Consider the following 24,073-nt stretch of genomic DNA (forward strand, 5'->3'; position numbering starts at 1 on the left):
TACGCAAAGCTACTGCTTAGTCAGTCGTGGGCCTAGGACGTTCTCTGATTAGCTTGATCCTTCCTGGGGCTAGACACCTGGATCCCTTCAGCACATGGGTTATGACCTGGGTGATGAGAAGTACCTGGAGATCATCGTGACTTCTCTTTAGAGATCTGATGCCCCTTTGCAGCTGAGTGTTGCGCAAACACACAGAATCCGTCATGGACATCTCGTCGGGAGCTGAGCACAGCAGGAGGCTGTCCCCATGCTGTAGAGGCTCGGTTTCCCAGGGATCTAGGGTGTTCCACTCTCGGTGGGGCACTCGGGACAAATGAGACCCCTGAGGCATGACCGTCCAGGTATATTGTCGATTGTTCCAAGTCAAGGCAAACAGATATCGGCTGTTGGGGTCCAGGGACAATGGAAGAGACTGAACAAAGCCCACCATTTTTTTTGAGGGGGGGGGAAGGGCAGAGGGAGAGAGAATCTCAAGCCCAGCACAGAGCCCGAGGTAGGACTCCATCTCACAACCCTGAGATCATGACCTGAGCCAAAATCAAGAGTCAGACGTTCAACCGACTGAGCCACCTGGGCACCCCAAAGTCCACCATTTTGAATAGTGAACCCCTGTGAGTCTGGTGGAACTTGGAACAGAGGGGGGTCCAGGTTTGAAACTTCTGGGAAAGAGAGAACAACTGTCTTGTTAGTGGCTCTCGGTCCTGGACAAATCACCGTCCTGTCCATTAGGTTTCTGGATGGGCAAGATGGCCTGTTCCAGGGCCGGTGCAGGGAACAATCGGCCCCTGGGCGGTCAGGTCTTTCTCCTTTTGGCGTGAGGCCTTGTTTGGCCTCGGGCTTCAGTGGGTGTCCAGGCAATTTGGGAAGAAGTGTAGTTATGTCTATGTGAATCTTTATAGGCTCTTTACTTTTACTCTCCCAGTGTCAGTACTAGAGGTGACCCACAGATTTTCAGGCACCTCAGTAATAAATTGAGGGACTTAACGGTTAGGTGGGCCTGAATTGTTGAAATTCCTCCTCGTCTATGTCAAGGACAGATAGTAAAGAACACAAAAGTTTCGGGTTGGTCAGGAAATTCTAAGGCGAGGTCTCCAATGGAGGCAAAACATATTAGCCCTTTGAATTTAGAAAGGTCTCTACTGAACGGGTTGACAGAGGCCATATCACACAACAAAAAAACGTTTTCCAGGGAAAGGTCCCTGGCTGAGAAAGAAACTCCCTCTGAACTCGATCAGATGCCCTCACTATGGAAACCTTCCTTACTCTGAGGAATTTGCTGTCCTGGGAGAGACTGTAGCTCTGGGATCTACCAGAATTTGGCAAGGCTTCCCACTAATTTCATTTTAGTTTAAGGGGGTTGCTGAGTTCCGAGAACCCCGCAAGCCCCGTCAGCCTGGGAGGCCCGCATGGGTTGGGGTGGGCCTGGGGACATGCGACGTGGTGTGGGCCCATGGGGCCTGTGGGGACAGCTCTCCAGCGCCCAGCCGATTACAGCGGAGACAGCAGTCCCAGGAGGCCCAGCTGCTACTCCAGGTCCCTGACCCCGGGGCCGCGGCCGCTGTCAGGCCAACGGCTTGGCAGACTTCTGTTTGCGGCCTTGCTCCCATGACCTTTCAAAGTGCTCAGCTGCTGTCGTGAGTTCAGTCAGACCCATGGCCTCCCATCCTGTTTTGTGTCTTTTTATCAATCCCCTAATGTTGGGAGATGCTCCACGTACAAATAGGGCAGCTAGAACACGTTGGGTGCCCTCGGTTATTGTCTAAACCGTGGAACACTGGAGGAAGGGACCTTCCAGGCAGACTTTGAAGTCGGCCACAGGCCTGTCCATTGTCGGCACATTTGAGTAACTGCAATCCCTGCGGCCCAAGAAAGCTCTAAGAACGGCTTGGGAAAGGCTGCTGCTTTTTGTGGCCCTTAAGGGGACCGTGTTGAAGGTTGGGGATCCTCAGGTGACACCATCCTGCCTCAGCTTCCACTTTGGGGCTTCCCACCCCCACCAGCAGATGCATAGCTGACGAAGGTCTGGCACCCCGGGGTAAGAAATCTAAATTCTTCAGAGAACTTTTGAGGACCCTCCCTGGATTTAGGAAATTCTTTAACGATTGCCCTTAGTTTGGCCTTTGACCAAGGAATAAAAGATACTGAGGAAGATCCCTGAGCCTCCAGCAGTTTTATTTTTAAAGGTAACTGTGTCATGGCCTCTGCAGAATCGGGAGAGTGTGAGATCTCGGGTCAAGGAGGAAGGAGCGAGCCCAAGGAGTCACATCAGTCCCAGGGTCTTGTTTTAGGCAGCTCTTATGTCTCTCGTTTTTCATTAGCCTTCTGCATTGAATCTTTGAAGCTTTTCTGGGATCGTGAAGACTTTCAGAAGCTTCCTCATCGCAATTAAGCTAGGTATCCCTTTCTGTTTGTTTAGTCTGGGAAACCTTGTTCTCAAGTCCACTTCTGAACTAAACGATCCTGTCTCATTGGAATCTTCCTCATAATGGCCATTGTAATTTTAGGCTGTTTTTAGTAAGATTTTGCCATTTTTGCAGATATTTATAGCTCTGGGACCATAGTTCTTAGACATAAAATAAGCGGGTGTGGTAGAAAGTGGTGCACTTGACTCTTTGGGGTTTAAGGATCTCATTCTTTTTGTTTTTTCTTCTTCCTTGTTTAGCTAAGCCTTTGGGGGTTTCTCAGAGCCAAACTAATACCTAAGAGAGATATGCTTCGAGGTTGGGGATCGTGCCTGCTCTACCGTGCGCCTCACTATGGGGAAATTTTCTTGAGGTTGACAGGTGACCTAGTGTCCATCTAACCCATTCTGTGACCAACTGACCCTAACACAGGAGTCGGAATTAGGTGGCAAGCGCTCTAATAGTTTTTAAGTACTTGATGGTGCCCACCAATTCTTGAGGCTTTTTGGTTCCGAGAGTCCAGTTAGCAGGAGCCTTTGTCTACAAAACAAGACGCACACACACAGCAGCAGTGACCAGGGCCACCAGCAATCCGGCCTGGAAGCGGGGACTTGGGGAAGGACTGAACCGGAAGACCCCAAAACTGAGGTCTGGAGGCTGGACTGGGCTTCCAGGCGAAAGGGGGCTGCAAGTAGGGTGTCAGGGAGACTGGAGCTCAGGGCAAAGAGCAGAGATCAGCGCAGAGAGAGCGGGGCTCAGCGCAGAGGGCGGGGCTCAGCGCAGGGGGCGGGGCTCGGCGCAGAGAGGGCGGGGCTCAGCACAGAGGGCGGGGCTCGTGCAGAGGGGCGGGGCTCAGCGCTGGGGGCGGGGATCGCGCGGAGGCGGCGGAGCTAAGCACAGGGGAGGGGCTCAGTGCAGAGGGGGCGGGGCTAGGCGCAGGGGACGCGGCTCAGGGCAGGGGGCGGGGCTCAGAGCCGGCAGCCCTCCAGAGGCCTTGCGCCAAACAGCCTCAAACTGGAGACAGCCCGTGCCAGGCAGAGCAGTTCCCCAGCCAACAACCAGAAGTCCGTCTGTAAGCCTCCACCTGAAGAAGCTGGAGAATGAAAAGCAAGTGGAAGAAACGACGCAGGGGACAGGGAATGATAGAAGTCACAGCAGAGAGCAGTGGACTTCTGACCCGTGCGGCACGACGAAGGCATGGCAGACACATGCTGGGAACACCAGGCACACAGAGCGCGCCTGCAGAATGCCAAGTGTATGGTGTCCTAGAAAACGCAAAACTAGACCGTGGTGATGTCAGTGACAGTTCTGTAGTGATGGAGATTGACTAGGAAGGGGAGTGAGGGAGCTTTGTGGGCTGGTGGAATATGCTCTAGTTCCTGGGAGGGTGAGAGTTGTGTGGGTCTGTATGTTTGTCACAGTGCATCGTGCCCCACGGTAAAGATCTATGCCTTCCATGAAACATGCCTCCATAAAAACATCCAAAACCCAGACACACAGATGGCCGACAATCCCACGAAAAGATGCTCAACATCACTCACCGGCAGGGAAATGCAAATTGGAACCACAATGAGATGCCACCTCACACCTGTCAGAATGGTGACTACTATCAGAAAGACAAGAAATGACAAGTCTGTTGGCGAGGATGTGCTGAAAAGGGAATTCTCAGGCACTGTTGGTGGGAATGCAAACTGGTGCAGCCCCTCTGGAGAACAGGATGGAGGTTCCTCAAAAAAATAAAGATAGAATTGCCATATGATCCAGGTGTGCTACTACTGGGTATTTATCCAAAGAAAACAAAAACACTAATTTGAAAAGATACATGCACCTCTATGTTCACTGCGGCATTATTTACAATAGCCAAGATATGGAAGCAGCCCAAGTGTCCATCCGTAGATGAATGGGTAAAGAAGGTGTAGTATATATACACAATGGAATATTACACAGCCATAAAAAAGAATGAGATCTTGCCACCTACAACGACGTGGATGGATGTAGTGGGTATTATGCTGAGTGAAATAAGTGGGTCAGAGAAAGACAAATACCATATGATTTCACTCATATGTGGAATTGAAGAAACAAAACAAATGAACAAACAAACAAACAAACAAACAAACAAAAAACCGGACTCCTGAATACAGAGAACCACCAGAACTCTGGTGGCTGCAGAGGGGAGGGGATTGGAGGGTGGGCGAATCAGGCAAAGGGGGTTAAGAGGTACAAATTTCCAATTATAAATAAGTCACAGGGATGGAAAGTGCAGCGTGGGGAATACAGTCAATCATCGTCACGACGCTGTGTGGTGACCGCACTCACTGTGGGGAGCTCTGAGTGACGTACAGAAATGTTGAATCACTATGTTGCGCACCCGACACTAATGTCACGCTGTGTTTTAACTACACTTCAGTAAAGAATATTTAAAACATATGAATATCTCGGCTGCAGAAACAAGACTCACACTAATTCCCATAAATAGTGTCGCATCAGTGTGGGTCAAGCTTTTACCGCCAAGTGAGGCTGCTGCTAAGCCATGCAAGCGTGTTTAGTTTTCTGAGTTTTTGAATCTGGACCTCGGATGAGGAGCAGCAGCATCGGTCCGTGCCACGCTGAACGGAAGTGGACACCAGCTGAGAACCAGGGCTTCCAGGTAGCCCTGGTCCCATGGGGTTCAGCTGACACCTGTCCTGGGGGCGGTGGCTGGCGGGGGTGGGGGGAGGGAGTAGCCATCAGGCCCTGCTGCACCCCAGCATCCTGCAGACACGGGGCAAAACTGGGGCGAACTCCTCCAGACTCTGCCACAAGCCCGGGGCAGTTTCCACCCCCTCCCCCGCCCCAGGGAGCGTCGCCAGAGAGGGCGCCAAAGGTCCCACCTGCAGGGGGCGCTCTAAGCGGGCTTGCGTCCAGGAAGGCTGCTTGTGTTCCAACCTAGGTACCTATTAGTGCTCCTTTAGGATGAATTCCTAGAAATGCAATTGCTTGGGGAAAGGCACACACGCTTTAGACTGTAATCGATGCTACCAAAAAATGTAGACCTTCCCACCAAAGGACACTTCCTGCTGACACGGGGCAGTTTTATATTTTGCCAGTCTTAGGCAGAACGGTACATTGTCTTAATTTCCATTCCTTAAATATGAGCAAGGCTGAGTGTATAGTACGTCTGTCATGCATGTGTGCTTTCGTCCTGTCTAAGTGGATTGTCCCCGGGTCCTTACTGGTTTGTGAAGTGCTCTTTATCACTTATACTAACCCTTGACAATGGGTTGCAGAAAAACCAAAAAACAAGCAAACAAAAACAACTTACTGCATCTTTCAACTTAATTTATGGTGGTTTTGCTGAACAAACTTCTTAAAATATTTATCTTCACATTTATCAGTCATTTCTTCTATAAAGATTTTTGGGTTTGGGATCAAACTTAGGAGGAGTATCTTCACCCCGAAGGACCTTAGGATCAAAATCTTGGACTTGTTGAACTGTGGAATCTGGGAACATAGGGAAATAGAGAAATCTTGTGGTCATCATATGTTAGGGCAAAACTTCTAGGACTTTATATTTAGAAGAGACACTTCATCTGTTCATTTGATCTCTCATTCATTCATTCCAAACAATACTGATCGAGCATCGACTACGTGTCGGGCACTTTGCCAGGTGCCAGGGAGACAGCCTGGAACGGAGGTGACAGACCCTGCTCTCCCAGCACCCACACTTTCTGGCCGGGCTGCCTTCAGCTGACACTGAACATCTGTGATGTCTGAGCCTCTGCCCAGTGCCGGGGACACGGGCAGGCTCCTGGTTTCCAGCGTCTCCTTGAACACCTCCAGGGAGGGGAATCTCAAGGAGTGAGATCCCCACTCCTGGGGGCTATCAAGCAAATCAGAGGGCTGGCCCTGGAGACTCAGGGGAAGCAAAGCAAGAGAATGATGGAGTCAGGGCTCTAAGTGGCAAGGGCGGGCCAGGGCAGGTGGAGGCCTCAGCTCTAGCCCGCAGGGTGGAGGGAGGGAGCGCTCCAGCCCTGCCCACACCCCTCTGCTCACAGATGGCTGTCAAGTCGGTCCAGTTCCTGAACACAGACGTGTGGTCCAAGGCGCTGCTGTTGGCACTCACCAAGCCTGACCAGACACATCAGGAGCAGCCCCCAGAGAAGGTGGACCACACCCTGTCTCCCCACCACGCAGGCCCAGGGGCTCTGTCCATAGGATGCACACCTAAAGCAAGGCCCAGGGCCCTAGAAAGACACTGGGACCCAAAGGAAACAGGGGAACTTGGAGTTGCACCCCTGAAACTCCACCAGGGAGGGGCCTGATGATCCCAGAGCAGGGTCGTGAGGGTGGCTACAGGAGCCCAGGGAGGCTGGGGGAGCTGGTCAGGGGAGAAGGCTGGCCATCGGGGTGGACAGAAGTGGCTCAGGCCCAGGACAAGAAGCTGAACCTCCCCCAGGCTTTTCTGTTCATCTACTATGGGCTGATCCTTCAAGCTGAGGACAACAGCACCACCGTCAGGACACACGTGAGAACCCTCCTGGACACGTCCCACCAGTGGCCCAAGCAGAGGGAGGTGAGGCCCTGGCCCCCCAGCCCTGCCCAGGGCTGCCTGACCCTGACCTCAGCCTTAGCCTGATCCCTGGTTATACCCTGAGCCTTGATCAGGTCATATAAAGAAATCTGATCCTTTTCACACACTGACCCCTGAACCCGGTCACACTCTGAGCCCTGATCCCTGGTCATACCCTGAGCCCTGACCCTGGTCACCCCCTAACCCCTGAACCCGGTCACACTCTGAGCCCTGATCCTGGTCACACTCTGAGCCCTGATCCTGGCCACACTCTGGGTCCTGATCCCAATCACACACTAAGCCCTGACCCTCGTCACACTCTGAGCCCATCAAAGCTTGTGTCCTCTCCTTTGTCCCACATCTATTTTCTGGACCCTCATTTCTTCCTCTGGCCCAGGTCTGTTCAGAGCTAGTGGGGGCAGAGGGAGGTAACAGGTCTCCAGGGATTCACCCCTCCCTGCTGCCTCCCACACCATCCACCAGCCCCATAAGAGATGCCTCCCCAGGGTTGGGCTCAGAGTTGCATGTCCTAAAGAGCATGGGGATGGGAGGCAGATGCCCTGTGACCCTGGACAACTCCGTTCCCTTTCTGGGCCTCAATTCCACACCCCCAGGTGAGAGTCCAGGCCTGGTTCTGTGACCCGCATCGGTGACCCCACTCCCCTGCGCCTGTAGGGTATCGCGCTCACCATAGGGCTGGCCGCAGTGCGCCACCTGGACCACGTCTGGGCTGTCCTGGAGCAGTTTGGCCGGAGCATGCCCATTAGATGGAGCCTCCACAGCTTCTGCCTGAAGGTTCTGGCCCTTGGGTTGTTGGGGGCCTCAGCAAGGGGCTGGAACATCAGGACTCCCACCCTCCATGAAGGTCTGGGCCTCCAAGAGGGTCTCCTGGGAGAGTTAGGGGCATAGGCTTTGCAGCAAGCATCCTGGCCTCCAGTCCCACCCGCAGTGTGCCCCTCATGCCTCAGTTTCTCTTCCTGAATAACAATCCCCACCCCCAGGCCGTTGGGATGGAAACAGGCCATGGCTTTGACGAGCCTGGCAGGTACTCAGGTGACAGCTCTCTCAGGGGCTGGCTGTGGCAGTGGCTGTGTTTGTTAATGGGTCTCTGGCCACGTGCCCCGCCTGAAACGACAGACAAGAGCCTGTGCCCCTGCTGATGGACGGCCTGTCGTCCCCGGATCGTCCCCGGATCACTCCAGCGGGCAGACGCAGGACTGCACGAGGGAGCCCTCTAGGACAAGCGGGGCACAGCCGGCAAGTCAGCCCAGCAAAGGGCTGGCCGCCGCCTCGGGGGCCCACAGCCGGCAGGTGGCAGCGCAAGGACGGGGACCCACATCTCAAACCCTCAGAGCGGGCCTGGTCCCTGATGGGCAGTGGAGCCATGTGGTCCTCAGGTGGCATCTGAGGGGTGTCTTGGATGCCCCCCACCCCCACTCTCTGGGTCTCCCTCGGATCTGAAGGAGTGCCCCATTCCCATCTCTCTAGGTTGAGGCATGGCCCTGCCAGGCCCCCAGTAGCCCAGGGGGGAAGCAGGGGGGAGAAGGGCCCCAGGCTCCCGGGGCGGGGGCTACCACAAGGCAGGGAAGGTGAGGGGCTAGGACTCTGGCCAGCTCTGAGTAACCCCACAGGCCCATTCCAACCCCCCAGAGAGACAACTTCATCTTCCCTATTTTCCTACTGAGGTAAACTGAGTCTTGCCACCACTCAGGACACCGTGCCTGCAGTACCGTGCTAGGGTCCAGAGTACTTCCTGTCACCGCTCCCCCAGGGGAGGGGTCAGGAGGCCCCTGACACTCCATATCTGCCCCCACTGTGGTCAGAATTCAGAGGACCTGCAATGGAAGTGGGCCAGCAGCACCATCCTCCTCGCCTACGGTCAGATGGCGGTCAGGGCCAAGGCGCACATCCTCCCGTGGGTGGACAACATCTTGTCTCGGATGGTCTTCTATTTCCACTATAGCTCCTGGGTACGCTCCCCGGGGCCACCCCCCTGGAGCGCAGCCTCATCACACCCCAGGCCCTACCAGGACCTGGGGCAGAGAATTCTAAGACCTTCCAAGGCCTTAGAGCCCTCCTCCCCACTTCTGCCCCACTCTGGAGTCAGGAAGAGCCAGGCCTGGCCTCCCTGTTGCCCCACCTACTCACCCCATCATCCCCCCTACAGCCACAGGGCTTCCATGATGACCCCGGGCCCTCATTCTCCGCGGTTTGCACTTTGGGGCATTGGAAGGCCAGGAAACTCCCCACCCCACCCCGGGGACGACATTCCCCTTCCTCTATACTCTGTACCTGGGGCATCCACCCAAGGGAGCCACGAGGGCCAGGCAGCCCTGTGATGCCACCACCTACCCCAGATCTTTGGGCTCTGAGGTGCCACACATCAAGGGAGAAGCCAGATACTGGGCTTCTTACAACACTCTCCTGATGTTGAAATGTTGTCAACATATTCACAATTTAAACAAAACCACACAGGCTCCCCCCCACCAAAGCCCCACATATGTGGCCCCAGACGAGGTCTCTGCTGTACCCCCTCAGCAATGCCCTGAGGCACATGTGACTGTGGCTCTCTCCTGCCCTTCCTGTGCCCCCCCTGCACCCCCCTCCCACGGCCTGACCCCATCCCAGGACAAGACCCTGAAGGAGAGCTTCCTCACCGCTGTCCTCATGCTGGTGGAGGCCATCAGCCACAATGAGGGGGCCCACAGCTACGAGTTCTCCCAGATCTCTGAGCTCCTCGAGTGTCTGATGGTGAGTCAAGGCCCTGGGGCAGAGAGAGGGCCTCACGGGACCCGTAACATCCACTAGAGGCAGGTGGGGAAGTTGGATTTCTGGGGTGTGGCTAAGCCCCTCATAGGCTCTGGCAGCTGGGAGCACATCCATGCCCCCCACTTCTCTTGGCTCTTCAGTGACCCTGAGCTGGCCAGGGATGTCCACCTCACAGCTCATGTAGCTGAGGCCCAGAAAGCCAGCACCATCCGCTCTGCTAATACTCTGCCCTAGCTCAGACCACGGCTCACTAGAGATGTGGGGCTCACAGAACCCCAGGGTAGTGGAGGAAACACTCAAGTGATGGACAGTCAGAACCGTAATAATAAAATAACAATTTACTGAGCTCCTCCTGACTCAGACACCGCGCTCTGCACCCCCTGCAGGTGCAACAACACTATGTTATTTGTGAACCACAAGGCTTGGAGCGGTTTGGGGACATGCTCAAGGTCACGCAGCCAGTATGCGGGAAGCCATGACCTGGGCCCTTCTAAAGGCTGTGATCTAGTTCAGGTCACGGAGGCCCCCACAGGTTGGGGGAGAAGCTGGAGCACAATCCTGTGGGTCGCGGGAGTGCCAGGCACCGAGGTCTTCAGGCAGGACGACACGGGGTATCAGAAGTGGGGTAGGCCCAGGCTGAATGACTCAGGTTCACCTGGGGATCTGCAGGTGTTGGTGGAGAAGGAACCCCAGGACACGCTGTGCACGTCAACTCGCCAGCAGACCATTCACATCGTGTCCCGCCTCTGGTAGGCTCCCCAGCCCCACACAGGGCCTTACCCTGCTGCAGGCCCGTAACAGGCCCTCAGTAAACTGTGGTCACTGCTATTAACTCACACCTCAAAGAACAAAAATTTGTCATCATTTGTCAAAACCAAGCCGCTGAAGTTCCCAGTGGTGTAACCAGGGCTGGGGTGAGACCAGTGTGTCCAGTAAAGGGGAGCCCGGGGTACAGGGCTTGTGAAGTGACTACTCCCAAGCAGGCCACGCTGGAGTCCCGCACACGCGCTCGTGGACTCACCCGCCCAGGAGGCCCTGCAGGCCCGGGAGGCAGAAGTGTTCCCTTGAGTCTCTGGTCAAGAGCAGAACTGCGGGAGGGGCTGCAGCTCAGGGCTCGCTGACTGTCTATTCCGGCAGGTGGCCCTTTGCCGTCACCAGCCCCCACACCCCTCCCTCACTGCCCTCTATCTCCAAACAGTAAGCTGCGGCCGCCCCTGGACTTGGAGAGGAAGTCACGGATTCTGTCCGTCTGCCTCCACAGCGTGTTGGCCCTGCCACAGCTAGACGTCCTGGAGAAACACACCTGTCTCTTTCTAGAACCGCCCAACGTACAGGTGCGAAGCTGGCGCATGGTGCCCTTCAGTGAGAGGGGCCCAGCTCAGCCCGCTGCTGCTCGTGGCTTGGGAGGGGATGTGGGCTAGACAGCCAGGGCCCTTGACCCCTATGGACAGGGCAGGGAGACCCTGGGCACGTTTCTTAACCGCTCTGAGCCTCTATTTGCCCACCTGGGACATGGGGGTGATAACTGTGGAGCTGATGGTGCATGAAGCTCGGGATGAAAGTAGACACTGGTGTCCCGTGTCTGTGCAGAGGGTGCTCTGTGAACAGGAGTGTGAGTGGCCTTTGTCCCTGCCGGCCCTGAGAGCAGCCCTGGGCTCAGTCGCACCTGCGAAGCTGCTTAAACTAGTCACACCCACCCAGGCCCCAGCCGGCCCACCCTTGGCTGGGCCAGATACCAGCCCCCTCCGGGGATCTGTTAATAAAAGCCTCTGCTGCAGGGGGCACGTACCCATCTCCCCAGAGCACCACCAGCCCCTGACGCCTAAGTGTTCACTGTGAAGGGCACAGGGCTAGAGTTAACTGAGCATCTGCTGTGTGCCAGGTCCCGTGTATATGTTCGCTCACCCTCCCAGCAGCTCTCGTCCGGAGGGTGAGGAAACCAGCTCAGAGAAATGGAGCTGTCTGGTGGCAGAGTCAGGGTCGAACTCCACCCCTGCCCCTTGGGCCCTGATCTTCACACCACACCCCTAGGCTGGGTCCAGACTGGAATGGGGCAGATAAGCACTTCGGGTGAGGGGTGAGAGTGCAAAGGGTCCCTGGGCCCAGGGCAACACCACAGCAGCACCCCCCAGAAGGCTGGCGCCTGCCCCCACCCCCACCCCGCAGGAGTCCAGAGCGCCCCCATTACCAGATGACAACATCATGGCTGGCTCACCTAGGGAGCTTAGCCTGGTGCCAGACACCAGGCTGGGGCTCCTGTTCATTCCCGTTCAGTGTGCACCCCGGCAGGTGGGGCTGGCTTCACGCGCGGGTCTCAGGTGACCAAGGTAGACACAGAGAGCTGAAGCGAGGTCCCCAGGGCACCCAGGGAGTTGACGGCCAGTGCCCCGGGCTTTGCTCCAACACACTCTGACAGGGAGGTGGGCTGGGTACTTTCTATGGCCCCCTCCCTCCCTGAGCATGCCTGGGGAGCCAAGCAGCAAAGATTGGGGGTCTCACGTGAGACCCGATAGTCAGGACCAGCTGCATAATTTGCCACAACTAATGCATAATGAAAATGCCGGGCCCTTGTTCAAAGCTGATGAAGAATTTCAAGATGGGAGGGACCACAAAGCATTAAACCAAGTAGATCCTTCTGGGCACCAGGTCTTCGGCAGGCTGCAGGCCGGAGAAGGCAGCCCTGCTGGCAGTGAACTTCCCTTGGCCGCTGAGAAACCTGTGACCTTGGGCAGGTCTGACCCAGACTGCCCCCTGCCCAGTTCTGGCCTTGGGAATGTGCACGAATGGGTGCTGCTCTCACTGAGAGACCAGGGCACTCAGACCCTGCGACAGACCTTGGCACTCCGTCGCAGCTGGGACTCGGCGGCTGCCTGACCTGCTCCGCATCCCTGCACAGACCCTCTACAACAAGACCTCGGAGGCCCTGGACCAGATGCTGCAGAGCTTCATCATACAGAACCCCACGGCCGACGAGCTGCACTTCTTGCTGTCGGTGAGAGCCAGCTGCCCCACAGTGCGGGGGTGGGGGAGGCCCAGGAGGGCGGACGATGGACAAAGGAAGATGGCCCAGAGGAGGCAGGGCCTGAACTTGGGGTGGGGAGTGGTCCAGGAACACAGAGGCTTGAGGGCTGTCCATCTTCAGGGATTGCAGTGGCTTGGGACAACTGGAGGGTGGTATAGCAGGTGTGCATGGTGGTAAGTGGGCCCTGAGCGCCACACTTCAAGGAAACGGATGAGGACACAGGCCCTGACCCTGGCTGGGACCTGCCCTCCCTCCCAGAGAACTCACTCTGCAGCCATGTCTCCAGCTGTGAGGAGGGGCTCACAACCCGACACCCGCACTCTCTCACTGCCCTCCAGGGCTCTCACCTTGATAGGAGGCAGACCAGTCAACAGGCAGGGACAGTCCAGGGGCAGGGGAGGAACCAGAGAGGGGACACTGGCTCTGCTGGGAGGGTCGGAGGTCAGGGCCAGTGGAGGTCACTCGATGGAGAAAGGAAGGGAAGGGCAGAGCGGGCAGAGGGTGTGGCAGGGTCAAAGGTGAGACGCCTGGTGAGCACAGGGGCCAGAATGGAGAGAGCTCTGTGCGGCCAGAGCATGGGGAGGGTGCTAAGGTGGGGGCCAGGGGGGATAGGGTTGGGTCAGGTCAGCAGGACCAGACCCTGTCCAGCCTAGAGGCCTTGTGGGGGTGAGGGGGGCCGCTGAAGCAGGTGCACCGATGGAAGTCGAGGTGTGAGCCTGGCTGGGGGGAGATACCTGCATTTTCACTCACTCATTCCCACTGGGAATGTTGGTGACAAACCACAGCAGGGCCGGGGGTGGCTGCGTCTGCCACCAGCGGAAGTCACAGATGTGGTCATAGGACATTGCTGGGCCCCAGAATCTGCAAATACCGTTTACTGCTTCCGCCTTCAGAATCACTAAATGTAATCATCTATCGCTTTAACGAAGAGGCTCGAGTTGGGCTTAAAACTGTTCAATATAACTGTTTCAGTATGTGTTGGTATCCCTTTGTAATTTCGTGCGTTTATGTTGTGCACAGAAAAGCACTACTTTGAAAAGGGGTGCATGGCGCCAAGGGGGTTAAAAGCCAGGAGCCTCGAAGGGCTTTGAGCAGGGAATCCCTCCTCCTCCTCCAGAGCCGGGTTGCCAGGAGCACAGGATCAGCCCAGGCAGTGCAAAGGGACGCGGAGGGCAGGACAGGGGGCGTGGTGGACGCCCAGGGGGTGGGGCCTGAGTCGACGGTGGGCGGAGCCTGAGCTGGGGCTCCCGTCTGGCGCCGCGGAGACCAGAAGACCGCTCCCACCACCTCTCAGGAGATGGCAAGGCGGAGCCTTGATTGCCCGCGGACCGGCCACGGGGGCGGGGCCTGAGCCAAGCCCGGCGCGCGGCGCGGACGTCCGGGTGGCCCAGGGGAACTGGCCCGAGCAGGGGTGCGCGGCTGCAGCACCCCCTCCCCGCCCCTGCCCACCCGCAGCACCTGTACCTCTGGCTGGCGTCGGAGAAGGCACACGAGCGGCAGCGGGCTGTGCACAGCTGCATGGCCCTTCTCAGGTTCCTGAGCCACAACCCCTACCTGGATGTGAGTATCCAGCCCTCTGGCCCCACACCCCCTCTGCTGCCCCAGCCAAGCCGTCCTCCTCCTGGAGCCTGACAGGCTCGTGGGGCTCAAGGCCCCCTGGACCTCTGCCCCCAGGACGGGTGGATCCCTGAGTGCCCTACAACACGGCCATGTAATCCCCCTTTTTACACGCAAGGGAACAGGCTGGGGGCGGAGGTTGGGGCCCCCTGCTCAAGTCCTCCCCGCTGGGCTCTGAACCCAGATGCATGGACCCCTGACCCAGGAGGCTGGGCTCCTGTCAACGCTCCTTGAAGCTTTGGGCAGGTTCTTCCACGCCCTGAGCCTCAGTTTCTCGCCCATGAAAAGGGAGGAAATGAGTCCTCCTCAGAGGGATACACTGGGAATCAGATGAGGTGCTACCTGCCCCAGTCCAGGGTCAGCGGTGACCGCAGGAACACCTCCATCCATCACGACCCTGCATGCGTCCTGACCCCCAGCGTGTCAGGCTTCGCAGCCTAACTGCCGTCTGTCGCTATAACCCTTGGGTTGAGTGAATGTCAGCACGTTCAGGGAGTGAGCGCTTCTGCATTTATCCACCAAAATCAGCACTCATTCCTTGGGGAGACTTACGGGGCCATGAGAAAATTGGCTTCTCTGCCTGATGCCCGGCAGGTGCAAGCCTTTCTAAGGGAGGCGGACAGGCAGGGGTGGTGCTCTGCCAAGGGAGAGCTCCCTGCACAGACTCCTCCGGCATTCCCAGGGCGAGGAAGACCCCTCTAGAGGGGCTCAAAGGGCCTGCAATTTACTCAAAATCAATTTCCACAATACAGGACCAGGCTTGCCATCAGGCAGTGAGGCATTCACCTGGGGCGCAAAATTTACCAGGCTCCAGAACATTCCGCAGTCAAGATAAATACTGTAATGTAATGTTTTAAAACAATCCACTCAGCAAATGGTCACCGGCCGGCTGCCTATTGTTGTAAATAAAGTTTTACTGAAACCACGACTAGGGTCAGGGCCCGGGGAGTGAGGCAAGATGAGGTAAGGTCATGGAAGTGCAGGGACGGACCATCTTTATTTACAGTTTTGAAACTGTGTTCATCAGGAATTGTTACCTTCAGTTTGATTTTTCTAAATACTGCGTTAAAATATAATTTCTCTTGATTATTGAGTCTTGGGCAACCCCTCATGTTTTGCCCAGTGTGCCCTGGGATGCTGACTGTAGTGTCGGGCAGGGTGGGCAGAGCCTGGGCCTGGGGTCCTGAGAGCTGAGTCGCAGCCCTGCCACAGAGTCGGAGGATTTCTGATGCGGCCTTGCTGCTGTGATTGCACAGCAGGCCAGAGATTTGCGGTGGGGTCACTGGTTCCCATATTCTCACCACAGCCAAAAGAGGACTTCAGGCGGATTGGGCAGCTGGTGGGCATGCTGGGGATTTTGTGCCAGGACCCGGACAGGGCCACCCAGCAGTCCAGCCTGGAAGGGGTAGGCCACCTCTACCAGCTCCTGATACGCCAGAGAGGTGAGCCCCCGAGGGCCACCACAGCAGGCCCACTGCCACCCCAACCACAGCCTCAGCTGAAACCACGCCCACATCCCCGAACGCACCCCACCCCAGATCTTCCCTTAAACCCACCTCTAACCCCAGCCACAGCCCTGTAATGTCCCCCTGCCCCAGACCCCCTCAGACTCCCGTCCCCAGATGGGCATAGGCCTGACCCTGACTACCAATGACCCTGCCCTGACTCTTGCCTGTCCCATCCTAGACCCCAAGCCCACTTTTGCCCTGCCCTCACCCTTACCCACTCCCACCCCTGGCCAGCGAGGAAAACTCCAAAGGTGGAGGTGCAGGCCCCCGAGCAGCTTTCCCAGGCCAACGTGGATGGGGCTCCCGTCTGGAGCAGTGGAGACCAGAAGACAGCTCCCACCACCTCTCAGGAGATGGCATTCCCGAAGGATGGCATCCTCCAGCTTGGCAGCTCCCAAGTCATCAAGGTCAAAGCCCTTAGAACGGAGGGCAGGTCCGGGTGGGGAGGCATGGCCATGCTCTGCTCTGACCCCCACCGCCATCCCCGCTGACAGGGCTTCCAGCTGTCGGTGTGGCCTGGCTGGACCCAGGGGGTCAGAGCCTGGGCCAGGTGTGAGTATTAAGGCCAAGGCTGGGATTTCACCTGTTTGGTAATTAACTGAGAATGTTTGGAGAAATCCCTGGCCCTTGGCATGGGACTGAGATGTTGGAGGAAGGGAAACTGTAGGGAGGGGCCAGGGACAGACCCTGAGGTCAGCAGCCTAGACTTGAGTCCCAGCTCTGTCCCTCCTGGCTGTGTGACCTAGACAAGCCCCTTCTCCTCTCTGAGCCTCTGTCTTCCTCTGTAAAATGGGTAGAGTGGTGCTGTGAAGTCCTGGCCAGCATGAGCACCCAGTAAATGGTGCTTTCAGGATGCTCCCATGGTAGGTGTTCTCTGAGGCACCATACGACGTCCTGGCCTTTGAGTCTGCTTTTTTGCAGGATGAGCACTCTGCAGAAATATCCCCACATGCCTCATTTTCCCAGGGGCTTCTCTTATCCTCTGAAAGCCAGACCCTCCTCCTGTGAAGGCAGAGCTTGTCTTCTCTTGCACTGTCATCTGGCTGACCTCAGGCAGCTCCTCCTTGGTCAGCCGCCTGGGGGAGCCCAGCAGTCCCCAATGTCCCTTCTGTCACCCCAGTGAGATCCTGTAACTTTGTGACATTCTGTGTTTTCTTTTTTTTTTTTAAGATTTTATTTATTTATTCATGAGAGACAGAGAGAGAGAGGCAGAGGGAGAAGCAGGCTCCCAAGGAGCAGAGAGCCCGATGCGGGACTCGATCCCAGGACCCTGGGATCATGACCTGAGCTGAAGGCAGACGCTTAACCATCTGAGCCACCCAGGCGCCCCATTCTGTGTTTTCTTGTGTTGACTTGTGTTCTCTTCTGAACATGAATGAGTCTGGGGTGCAGAGTGTAGGCTGGATGCTGGTGTTGGCAGGACAAGCCATGTTTCATGGAGCCTCATGTTCTGAGTGGTCAGTTCATGATGTCTCTGACATGGTGACTTTGTTGCCCAGTCTTGGTGTTGAGCGCATGGCTAATGAAGACCCCTGTACATGGTATGCTTGTCAGTGTCCCACTGTTAGACTTTGAGCCCTCCGGGCCAGAAGCAGGGTCCTGCCAGGGCCCCGTGCAGGGCCTGGTGGTAGAGCCACCCATTAAGTTAAACCAGACTGAACCAAATGAGGAAGCAGTGGTTGCACACGGCTAGTGAGTGCCCCAGCAAGTTCTGAATCCAGTCCCGGCTGACTCCAATGTTCTCTGCACTGTGTTCTCTGCAAGTGCACTGGGCTCTCAGTGCTGCAGTCAATTAGGGGTTAAGTATGGACAGTCTAAAGCCCAGGGGCCAATACATCAAGTCTCCAGTCCCAGAATGGGTAAGCCTAGTTTATGCCAAAGAACCTGGGCAGGGAGCAGAGGTGGGGCAGGGCAGGAGGGTTCCCTGGCTAGCAGCTCAGAGGGAGCCAGTGGTGAAGGGGCCCCAGGGCTTTAGATTTTCCATACTAAACACTTAGGCTTCTCAGTCTTGAGAAGCCTTCTGTATCCTGCCCTGTCCCGGCACACAGGGAGTGGGTGTTCAGCTCTGGCTCTCTCTCCTTAGGCAAGACACAGTGACGGACAGGAGCAGAGAGGAGAGAGGATGGGAGGGTCTGCTGATCAAGTGATGGTGGATTGGGAAGGTTTGGAATGGAGACCTGACCTGGATTCTGTCCCCAACTCTGTCCTTGATGCCTTCTGTGATCTTGGCTACACTACACCTTCATCACCATCATCACCATCATCACCTCCACCACCATCATTATTGCCATCACTGCCATCACCTCCACCACCATCACCATCATCCCCACCATCCCATCATCACCATCACTCCCATCATCACCACCAGAGATCACCATCACTGCCATCATCACCATTATCAACCACCACCACCATCATCACCGCCATCACCATCATCATCATCACCACTATCATCACCATTAGCAACCACCACCACCACCATCACTATCATCACCACCATCATCATAACCATCATCATCACCATCACCATCATCATCACCACCGTCACCACCATCACCTCCACCATCATCATCACCATTACCACCACCACCATCATCACCATCATCATCACCACCATCACCACTATCACCATCATCATCACCATCACCACCACCATCATCATCATCATCACCACCATCACCATCATCACTGCCATCACCTCCACCATCACCATCATCACCATCACACCACCACCATCACCATCACCACCACCACCATCACCATCACCATCATCACCACCATCATCACCATCATCATCATCACCATCATCACCGCCATCACCTCCACCACCATCACCATCACCACCACCACCATCATCACCATCGTCATCATCATCACCACCATCACCATCATCACCACAATCACCTCCACCACCATCACCATCATCACCACCATCATCACCATCATTATCATCACCACCATCACCATCATCACCGCCATCACCTCCACCACCACCACCACCACCATCTCTACCATTACTGCCACCTCCATTTCACATTTATTCATGCCCTGGGTTAAAGTAAGACATCTCCCAGGTATTTACCAATCTTGAGATTGCAGTATTCTGGGATTTTGAGAATCTAACCACCATTCCAAGTTACATTTCTTCACAAACATTCTCAATGCTAGACCTTTAACCAAAATTCAACATTTCAGAAAACAATTTTAAATGTAATCTTCTAACAAATGTTCTAACCAGATTTATAGCAGCTTAATATTCTTTTCTTAAAGTTGTGAACTACAAATATTCCTCTAAAATCACTTTGAATACTCTAAATAACAACTAATCCTAATATTCTCACAAACATTTTACCAAAATTTTAGAATAATTATTCTAATAAATATTCAAACATTATTTAATACTTATTTTTATATCTAATATAGGTAGACTAACAGACTGTCAAATATTTCAACAAATATCCTAACATGCAAAGAAACGTGTTACCCCCCCTAATGTCCTTGCAGACCTTATACTTTTCTATCAGGTGCCCCATCACCAGCCTTCTGTCTTCCTCTGATTATCAGATGCTCCGAGTCAGAGCCTCCCAATAGAACTTTCTGGGAGGATGGAAATGTCTCTATCTGAACTACCAAGGGAGCCACTGGCTATATGTGGCTACTGGGCACTTGTAATGTGTCTAGTGCTCCTGAGGAACTGAGGTTTTAAATTCTACTTAATTAAGTTTACGTACAAATAGCTACGTGTGGCTGGTGGCTACCATAGTGGGCAACAATGCTCTAAGTCTTTCCAGAAGGTTCTACCTGGGCAGCCCCAGGCTGGCCCAGCCCTCCCTCTCAGAGACTGTGGTCAGTGGCTATGGAGCAGGGGTCCCACCCACCATGTTGCATTTCCCCAAGCCCCTCTTCATTCCCCCCGAGTGGCTCATGATCTGGACCTAGAACTGCTCCTGGGAGAACGTGGGCAGAAAGCAGTTGGGCTTTTGAGGAAGCCCTACCATGGGACATGAGCCCTGGGCTCTCGACCCAGCCTCTGCCGTGGTGAGGGTGCCCATGCCCCTCTCTGGGTCTGGGGATTGGTCCAGGTGACCTTGAAGACCCTTCACAGCTCTGAAGCTCTTGATTAAAATGCTATAAGGAGGACTAGGGCCTGGCATGGGGAGCACCCAGCTGGGCAGAGGCTAACACATGGGGAAGCCCATGAGGTGAGGACAGGGCAGAGGAGAGGAGGAAAGGAGGCTGGCTGGGCCAGGCAGGTCCCAGGACAAACACTGGGGTCTGAGTGAGGAAGGGAGCCGGGCCTCTGCCCCACGATGGGCATCACGCTCTCCCTTCCTGAACCTGGGCCGTGGTTGGCTCAGAGAGATGCGCAGGCAGCCAACCTGCAAAATGGGCTACACGTGTGGGGTTCCGGAGGAGAGGAGCTCAGACGTCTGGACATGCTCGGAGACCTGGGCAGCCTGAAGCCAAGGAGAAGGGAAGAGAGCTGGCAGGAGGCGGGCACCTGGGTACAAGTGGCCCACAGTGACAGCTGCCCCCTCTCCTGCTGCTACAGGAGGTCATGAAGCATCTCACGATGGTAGAGCTGACCGACGTCATCTGGACAACCATTGACGGCCTGGGCTCCACCAGCCCCTTCCGCGTTCAGGCAGCCGCCGACATGCTGCTCATCACCATCAAGGAGCATGGGTCCAGCCTGGAGACTGTGAGGGGCTGGGGCACCCGCTGAGGGTGGGCCAGGACAGGTCTGGGGGCAGAGGGACAGACGCCCGGCAGTCAGCACCCTGGGGCTTGGGCCTGACGCAGGACACACAGACCCCACCCTGACAGGTTCCACGGAATGAATGAAAGGCCCAAGCAGGTGTCCTGGGGTCCCGAGTGGTGTTTGCAGCGTCATGGGGCACATGGGCATGGATGGCACCGCTGTTCCAGGCTCTGGGGTAGGACAAAGGGCAGGAGAAGGCACAGACCCTCCTGGAAGTTCTCAGTCTGGCGGAAGGGACAGACACAGATTAGGACTGGACAGCATAGGAGATGCAAAGGCAACGAAGTGCCCCCAGTGGGGTGGGGGTGCCCCCCAGAAACAGGATGATGGATGCCAAGTCCTGCAGGTAAGGAAGCCCCAGGTGGGCGACACTGGGCCTGGGCAGTGACCGGAAGTGGTTGGGGAGAGGCCTTCCAGGCCCCCAGGACAGCCTGTGCCAAAGTGGTGTGCTCGGGAGACGTGAGGTGGGTGTGTCTGAGCCTTCCAGGGACCGGGCAGTGTCTGGACGCAGGCTGAGGGCCTCCCATGCCACACGGAAAGTGGTGGGGCCTCTCTCCCCTCAGCCTGGGACTCCAGGGTGGAGAAGTGCCTCCCTCAGACTTCGCTGGGCGGGGCCTGGCCTCCCCTCTCAGACCAGCCCTCTCCCCCCTAATTCTGCCTCCCTACACAGGTGGCCAACCTGGGCCGGGCCATCCACTTGCAGCTCTGCTCTGTCCGCATCCCCCAAGCCAAAGAAAATGCTCTGCACGCCATCACCCTGCTAGCCCGGAACCACACACAGGAGTTGGTGGCCACCTTCCTGGACTTCTCCATACCCCTGGACAGGTGCCCGGCCCCACCCTCCCTCACTGCCCCCACTGCCCACCCTCCAGCCTCCCCCAGGCAGGGGGTGGGGCCCCCACCTCCAGCTCTGCCCTCCTGCCTGCCCCCTCCCAGCCCACAGGGAGCCCCACAGGTCTGGGCCCAGGGAGGGAGCCCACGTCCCCGTTCATTTATTGCACATCTCCTGAGGCAGGCTCTGGGGAGGCACGGCTCACCATTCATTCTACCCCCACCCCAGCCTCAATCACCTGTCACCTCATGGGGAAAGTGCCCAGGACCTGGGGTGCGCCTGGCAAGACCCCAGCCAACATCAAAGTCTTGCCATCCTTCCTGATCCTCCAAGGACCTCTCCTTCCTCCCCCGCCCCCAGTGGTCACCACACTCCTCTCAGGTGGGGCTGGCTTTCTCATGAAACCCTCAGACCCCCGAGTCCGGAGCTGGGCTAGGGTCCTCTGCCTCCCCCAGATCTCAGCTCTGAACCCCAGGTGCTCCATCTATAACCCCAGCTACATATCCACCATGCATCTGCACTGCGTCATCCCTAGGTCCTTACAGATGTCGCTCCCAATCACAGACACCGTCTCACTCACACCCGCTGTCTGAATCTTGGGGTTTTCCTTCAGCCCCACTTCTCAATGCCTGGATCTCCTCTCTCCCAGCAATCCTGTCCTCCATCCTGCCTCAGCCGCCCACTCCCACGGTCATCCTCTTGGCTCGGACACCTCCAATCTGGAGCATTTCTCTCCACCCTCCCCACCACCCCTCACAGCTTACCTCCGCCGGTACCCCCGTGAGGGTACCTGCCCTCCACAGCCTCCAGTCCACCAGCCACTCACCTTCTCAGCACCCCTCACCCATCCTCACCCCCTCCTTACCAGCATTAGTTACTCCCTGGACATACCCAAGCCCCTTATCCCCTCTGTCACACTCAGCCGGCAAAACCTCCCTCAGTTAAAGCTCCCCATTTTGAATTCCCAGCCACACACCTCTCTGCCTCCACCCTGCCCCTTCCCTCTGCCGCCAACCTTCCTCCCATCCCACTGAGAAATCAGAAGCTCCCAGAAGAGAACTCCCACAAGCTCCCGGCCCCCGAGACTCATTTCCAGAAAGATTTCTGATTTCCATGTGCAAGGGTCCTTGTGTTTCTATAATTTCCAGTTTTTTTGCATTGGGATCAGAGAATGCCATTGTAACGTTTCTGCCTTATTGGGATTTGCTGCCCTTTTGAACAACTGTCGTGAATGTTCTACGGGCACTTGGGAAGAGGGTGTATCTTCTTCATCAGGTGGTGTTGTATGTATATCCACGGATGCGCCTGATGGACTGTGGTCGTCACTGATTTCACTGATGTCCCCTCTGTTCTGTCTCGTACTGAGAACGGCACGTTGAAGTCATTACTAACGCGTTTCTGTCCACGGACCCTTCCGTGTCCTGCAGTTTTTACGTCATACGTGATTGTCATGTTTTTTGTGCAAACATATACCTTCCTTAGGAATCACTATCCCATAGTTGTGTGCATGTTTCGTGGACTCTATTACTTCCCTTTTCTACGGGTTGTGTATTCTTTGATCCTTAATGTTTTTAATTAAAGAAGAAGTGTATTTTTGCAGTGGTTGTCATGCTAATGCTCCTGGCCTCTTTTAATGTCCTCCGTCCCTTGTTTTGTTGTTGAAGCTTTCGATGTGCATCCTCTGCCGGAGGCTTCTAGTCCTCTCTGCGCTGACCAGACCCACCTCTGACAGACGGCTCCTGAGGGGCTCCTGTGTGCTTGAAGGACAACTTGGCTGGACATAAAATCCTTGGTTCACACTTGCTTTTATTGAGTATTTTTCAAATGCTGCTCAATTGTCGCCTTGCTTTGTTATTGAAAAGTCTAATGATGGTGATTTATTTTTATGCCTTTGTCAAGATGTTTGCCTTTGTAAGAGGTCCTTCTTCCCGGATGCCTTGGACGGTGTTTGCTCACCTTTGAAATTGAACAGTTTTATTAAGAGATGTCTCAGAGTTGATCATTCTGTGTTCATTCTCCCAGGGACCTGGTAGATCCTTTGAAGATGTAGATGTAGGCCTTCTGTTGTTGTTTCTGGAAAGTTCTCTGGTGATAGCTTGAAACATTCGTTCTGTTCCCCTGCTGCACTTGTCCTTCTGAACTGCTAGGAATTCCAGTGCTGTTCCTGCCCGTCCTCAACCTCCAGTACTTTCTGATCCTTTTCACGCCTTTTGTGGTTGGGTTTCTGCTTTTCCTCAATGCCCCTTAGCTTACATCTTATCATCCCTCTTGGGCACCTTGCATTTTTTTCCACTTCTGAGATAAGTTTGTCCTTTCTTCCACCTCTTTCCTGAACTCAGTCAACCCTCTTTTCCTTTCTTTATGGAGGTTTTTTTTTTTTTATTTTTTGAAGTTATAATTCAAGGTGGCTTTACCTGTCTCTGGGAGCTCACTGGAGTCTGAGGAGCATCGTCCGGAGTGCTCTCGGCACAGTGACTGCTTTGGAGGGGAGCAGTTCCTCTTTGGTTGTGCACGGATTATTTTTTCTGTTTTGTTTTTTGGGGGGTGTTTTTGCAATAACTCAGTGGATCTGTTAATTTTGTTCCTGTTCCTATCAAACGCTGTTGGCATGT

The 24,073-nt window shown here is 55.5% G+C and overlaps 1 protein-coding gene across 1 annotated transcript in view; it reads left to right on the forward strand.

The window, feature by feature from the left end:
• Window positions 1-24,073, forward strand: part of LOC123858543 (maestro heat-like repeat family member 5) — a 72,427-nt gene that overhangs the window by 24,952 nt on the left and 23,402 nt on the right. The window contains exons 7-19 of the mRNA XM_064587440.1: window positions 6,437-6,544; window positions 6,838-6,954; window positions 7,627-7,746; window positions 8,775-8,921; window positions 9,580-9,702; window positions 10,390-10,469; window positions 10,919-11,082; window positions 12,573-12,712; window positions 14,198-14,302; window positions 15,666-15,801; window positions 16,102-16,274; window positions 20,420-20,569; window positions 21,300-21,454. Of these exons, the coding sequence (XP_064443510.1) occupies window positions 6,437-6,544; window positions 6,838-6,954; window positions 7,627-7,746; window positions 8,775-8,921; window positions 9,580-9,702; window positions 10,390-10,469; window positions 10,919-11,082; window positions 12,573-12,712; window positions 14,198-14,302; window positions 15,666-15,801; window positions 16,102-16,274; window positions 20,420-20,569; window positions 21,300-21,454 (1,718 nt within the window). The remainder of the gene's footprint in view (window positions 1-6,436; window positions 6,545-6,837; window positions 6,955-7,626; window positions 7,747-8,774; window positions 8,922-9,579; window positions 9,703-10,389; window positions 10,470-10,918; window positions 11,083-12,572; window positions 12,713-14,197; window positions 14,303-15,665; window positions 15,802-16,101; window positions 16,275-20,419; window positions 20,570-21,299; window positions 21,455-24,073) is intronic.

This window comes from Mirounga angustirostris, unplaced genomic scaffold (genome assembly GCF_029215605.1).
Source record: "Mirounga angustirostris isolate CCGP_5_RB_7025 unplaced genomic scaffold, mMirAng1.0.hap1 SCAF_4, whole genome shotgun sequence".
NCBI classification, from domain to species: Eukaryota; Metazoa; Chordata; class Mammalia; order Carnivora; family Phocidae; genus Mirounga; species Mirounga angustirostris.